The sequence below is a fragment of the Pristiophorus japonicus genome, chromosome 32, assembly GCF_044704955.1.
Source record: "Pristiophorus japonicus isolate sPriJap1 chromosome 32, sPriJap1.hap1, whole genome shotgun sequence".
Classification (NCBI taxonomy): Eukaryota; Metazoa; Chordata; class Chondrichthyes; family Pristiophoridae; genus Pristiophorus; species Pristiophorus japonicus.
This window is the reverse complement of record NC_092008.1, coordinates 1,213,194-1,218,193: the sequence shown is the minus strand read 5'-3', so window position 1 is coordinate 1,218,193 and position 5,000 is coordinate 1,213,194. Positions and strand designations below refer to the sequence as shown.

The following is a 5,000-nucleotide window of genomic DNA, read 5'->3' as shown; positions in this document are numbered from 1 at the left end:
GAGAGAGAGAGAGCGAGACAGCGAGAGAGAGAGAGAGAGCGAGACAGCGAGAGAGAGAGAGACACACAGAGACAGCAAGAGAGAGAGAGACACACAGAGACAGCGAGAGAGAGAGCAAGACAGCGAGAGAGAGAGAGACACACAGAGACAGCGAGAGAGAGAGAGCGAGACAGCGAGAGAGAGAGCGAGACAGCGAGAGAGAGAGAGAGACACACAGAGACAGCGAGAGAGAGAGAGAGAGAGACAGCGAGAGAGAGAGAGCAAGACAGCGAGAGAGAGAGAGACACACAGAGACAGCGAGAGAGAGAGAGAGCGAGACAGCGAGAGAGAGAGCGAGACAGCGAGAGAGAGAGAGAGACACACAGAGACAGCGAGAGAGAGAGAGAGAGAGACAGCGAGAGAGAGCGAGCGAGACAGCGAGAGAGAGAGAGAGCGAGACAGCGAGAGAGAGAGAGAGCGAGACAGCGAGAGAGAGAGAGAACGAGACAGCGAGAGAGAGAGAGAGACACACAGAGGCAGCGGGAGGCTTGACACGGGACGTGGACCATTAAATATGAGCAGTGATCCCCCGCTCAGTACCCAGGGAGCCTGTGCCTGGCTTCGAGATCAGGACATTTACAGAAACGGAGTGTCCTCTTTCCCGGTGAGGGATCCGGGGGCAGGCAGGAGGTCACAGGCTGTGTGTGGGGGGGGAGGGAGGGAGGACCAGTTAACAGGAGCAGGAGATGCACAGCTCCCAGGGGGAGAGAAAGCAATGGCAAGTACTGCTTTATACACACACACATATACATATATATATATAGTATATACAGACACTATGTACAGGCACCCAGTGCCGCTCTCTCGCTGATCCTGCAGTGATGGGTTCCCGGCTCCGTGGGGCCCCCCTCAGCTATGTTCCGGCATCTCCTGGGCCTCCTCGCCGCTCAGCCCAGCCTTGCTCAGCCTCACCAGCTCCTGAGACAGCACCTCGAGATCCTGGGGGGGGAGAGGGGGCAGAGAGTCAGTCAGAGAGCTGGGGGGGGGCAGGGGAGGAGATAGAGAGAGACTGGGGGGAGAGAGAGAGAGACTGGGGGGAGAGAGAGAGAGACTGGGGGAGAGAGAGAGAGAGAGAGAGAGAGAGAGAGAGAGAGAGTGTGCTGGGGGGGGGGGGGAGAGGGAGAGAGAGACTGGGGGGAGAGAGGGAGAGAGAGACTGGGGGGAGAGAGAGAGAGAGAGAGAGACTGGGGGGAGAGAGAGAGAGAGACTGGGGGGGGGAAGAGAGAGAGACTGGGGGGAGAGAGAGAGACTGGGGGGAGAGAGAGAGACTGGGGGGAGAGAGAGAGACTGGGGGGGGGAGAGAGAGAGACTGGGGGGGGAGAGAGAGAGACTGGGGGGGAGAGAGAGAGACTGGGGGGGAGAGAGAGAGACTGGGGGGGAGAGAGAGAGAGACTGGGGGGGGGAGAGAGAGAGACTGGGGGGGGGGAGAGAGAGAGACTGGGGGGGGGGAGAGAGAGACTGGGGGGGGGGAGAGAGAGAGACTGGGAGGGGAGAGAGAGAGACTGGGAGGGGAGAGAGAGAGACTGGGGGGGAGAGAGAGAGACTGGGGGGGAGAGAGAGAGACTGGGGGGAGAGAGAGAGAGACTGGGGGGAGAGAGAGAGACTGGGGGGGAGAGAGAGAGACTGGGGGGGAGAGAGAGAGACTGGGGGGAGAGAGAGAGAGACTGGGGGGAGAGAGAGAGAGACTGGGGGGAGAGAGAGAGAGACTGGGGGGAGAGAGAGAGAGACTGGGGGGGAGAGAGAGAGACTGGGGGGAGAGAGAGAGAGACTGGGGGGAGAGAGAGAGAGACTGGGGGGAGAGAGAGAGAGACTGGGGGGAGAGAGAGAGAGACTGGGGGAGAGAGAGAGAGAGACTGGGGGGAGAGAGAGAGAGACTGGGGGGAGAGAGAGAGAGACTGGGGGGAGAGAGAGAGAGACTGGGGGGAGAGAGAGAGAGACTGGGGGGAGAGAGAGAGAGACTGGGGGGAGAGAGAGAGAGACTGGGGGGAGAGAGAGAGAGACTGGGGGGAGAGAGAGAGAGACTGGGGGGAGAGAGAGAGAGACTGGGGGGAGAGAGAGAGAGACTGGGGGGAGAGAGAGAGAGACTGGGGGGAGAGAGAGAGAGACTGGGGGGAGAGAGAGAGAGACTGGGGGGAGAGAGAGAGAGACTGGGGGGAGAGAGAGAGAGACTGGGGGGAGAGAGAGAGAGACTGGGGGGAGAGAGAGAGAGACTGGGGGGAGAGAGAGAGAGACTGGGGGGAGAGAGAGAGAGACTGGGGGGAGAGAGAGAGAGACTGGGGGGAGAGAGAGAGAGACTGGGGGGAGAGAGAGAGAGACTGGGGGGAGAGAGAGAGAGACTGGGGGAGAGAGAGAGAGAGACTGGGGGGAGAGAGAGAGAGACTGGGGGGAGAGAGAGAGAGACTGGGGGGGGAGAGAGAGAGAGACTGGGGGGAGAGAGAGAGAGACTGGGGGGAGAGAGAGAGAGACTGGGGGGAGAGAGAGAGACTGGGGGGGGGGAAGAGAGAGAGACTGGGGGGGGGGGAGAGAGAGAGACTGGGGGGGGGGAGAGAGAGAGACTGGGGGGGAGAGAGAGACTGGGGGGGAGAGAGAGAGACTGGGGGGGAGAGAGAGAGACTGGGGGGGAGAGAGAGAGACTGGGGGGGGAGAGAGAGAGACTGGGGGGGGAGAGAGAGAGACTGGGGGGGGAGAGAGAGAGACTGGGGGGGGAGAAGAGAGAGACTGGGGGGGGAGAGAGAGAGACTGGGGGGGGAGAGAGAGAGACTGGGGGGGAGAGAGAGAGACTGGGGGGGAGAGAGAGAGACTGGGGGGGGAGAGAGAGAGACTGGGGGGGGAGAGAGAGAGACTAGGGGGGAGAGAGAGAGACTGGGGGGGGAGAGAGAGAGACTAGGGGGGGAGAGAGAGAGACTGGGGGGGGAGAGAGAGAGACTGGGGGGGGGGAGAGAGAGAGACTGGGGGGGGGAAGAGAGAGAGACTGGGGGGGAGAGAGAGAGAGAGAGAGAGAGAGAGTGTGTGTGCTGGGGGGGGAGAGGGAGAGAGAGAGAGAGAGAGAGAGAGAGAGTGAGACGGGGGGGGGAGAGGGAGAGAGAGAGAGAGAGAGAGTGTGTGGCTGGGGGGAGGGGGGAGAGGGAGAGAGAGAGAGAGAGACGGGGGGGGGAGAGAGAGAGAGAAGAGAGAGAGAGAGAGAGAGTGAGACTGGGGGGGGAGAGAGTCGGGGGGTGGGGGGGCAGGGAAGGGGGGCGTTCCGAGCGGCGAGCTCTGCACAAACTTTAGTTCGGCCCCCCCCCCCCCGGGAGAGTTTCGGACGGGCCGGTGTACCGGTGCCCGAGAGGGAGGGGTGTGTGCGTCGGGCCGAACCCGGGGCCCACCTCGGAGTCGGCCCCGACAATTAAAGTAAAATGGGGGCCACGGAGGCTCGCCCTCCCCTTTAAGAGCTGGCGCCGGGCCAGTGGGGGGGGGGACAATTCCCCGCGGAGCGGAAAGTGTGTCGGCCCCAGTCGGTGAGGGCTTGGAACATTCCCGACCGGAACGTCCCCCGCTCCTCCAGCCCGACGACGTGGTACAAAACGGGCAATTTCAGCTCCTTGCAAATCATAGAGCGTCTTTCCCGACCACAGGATGTCCCAAAGCGCCTCACAGCCAATGAAGTACTATCGGAGGGCGCTCGCTGTTGCATTGTGGGAAACGCCAATTGGCGCACAGCAAGCTCCCGCACACAGCGATGTGATGATGACCCGGATCGTCTGTTTTAGTGATGTTGGTCGAGGGATAAATATTGGGCCCCAGGACACCGGGGAGAACTCCCCCTGCTCTTCTTCCAATAGTGGCCCCGGGATCTTTTACATCCGCCCGAGAGGGCAGACGGGGGCCTCGGTTTAACGTCTCATCCCGAAGCAGAGGCGATCTCGTTGAAACATAGAAAATTCTTACAGGGATTGACGGGGTAGATGCAGGGAGGGTGTTTCCCCCCCGGGGCTGGGGAGTCTAGAACCAGGGAGTCACACAGTCTCAGGATAAGGGGTCGGCCATTGAGGACTGAGCTGAGGAGGAATTTCTTCACTCGGAGGGGGGGTGAATCTTTGGAATTCCCTGCCCCAGAGGGCAGTGGAGGCTCGGTCGTTGAGTGTATTCAAGGCTGGGGTCGATAGATTTTGGACTCGAGGGGGATCGAAGGAGCGGGCGGGAATGTGGAGTTGAGTTCCAAGTTCCCCTTGAATGGCGGAGCGGGTTCGAGGGCCTCACTCGTGTCGCGCTCCAGAACCCGCGCGGACCCGGTTGGAGGAATGCAATCACTTTGAAAGCACCTTCCCACTTGCTCCAGCCCGTGGCGAGGGGGGATGATTTGTGCGGTTCTGGAGCAGACACACAGAGCTGCATAATCGCTCCCATTACTGGAAACCTGCACAGCAGTGACCTTGGCTGTTGCTGGTGATTCCTGACTGACTTAGTCTCTCTCTCCGCCCCCCTCTCTCTCTCCCCTCCCCCTCTCTCTCTTCCCCACCCGCATCCCCCTCTCTCTCTTTCCTCCTCCCTCCCCCCTCTCTCTCTCTCTCTCCCCCTCCCTCCCTTCCCCCCCCATCTCTCTCTCTCTCGCTCCCTCTCCCCTCCTCTCTCTCGCTCCCTCTCCCCTCCTCTCTCGCTCCCTCTCCCCTCCTCTCTCTCGCTCCCTCTCCCCTCCTCTCTCTCGCTCCCTCTCCCCTCCCCTCCTCTCCTCTCTCTTCCTCGCCCCTCCTCTCTCTCGCTCCCTCGCCCCTCCTCTCTCTCGCTCCCTCGCCCCTCCTCTCTCTCGCTCCCTCGCCCCTCCTCTCTCTCGCTCCCTCGCCCCTCCTCTCTCTCGCTCCCTCGCCCCTCCTCTCTCTCTCGCTCCCTCGCCCCTCCTCTCTCTCGCTCCCTCGCCCCTCCTCTCTCTCGCTCCCTCGCCCCTCCTCCCTCTCGCTCCCTCGCCCCTCCTCTCTCTCGCTCCC

General features: G+C 61.9%; 1 protein-coding gene across 1 annotated transcript in view; it reads right to left on the bottom strand.

Annotated features, from left to right (window-relative positions):
• Positions 1 to 545: 545 nt before the first annotated feature.
• LOC139240632 (GRIP1-associated protein 1-like) overlaps positions 546 to 5,000 on the bottom strand; it is a 30,887-nt gene continuing 26,432 nt past the window's right edge. The window contains exon 9 of the mRNA XM_070869198.1: positions 546 to 978. Coding sequence (XP_070725299.1) covers positions 889 to 978 — 90 coding nt within the window. The 3' untranslated portion in view covers positions 546 to 888. The remainder of the gene's footprint in view (positions 979 to 5,000) is intronic.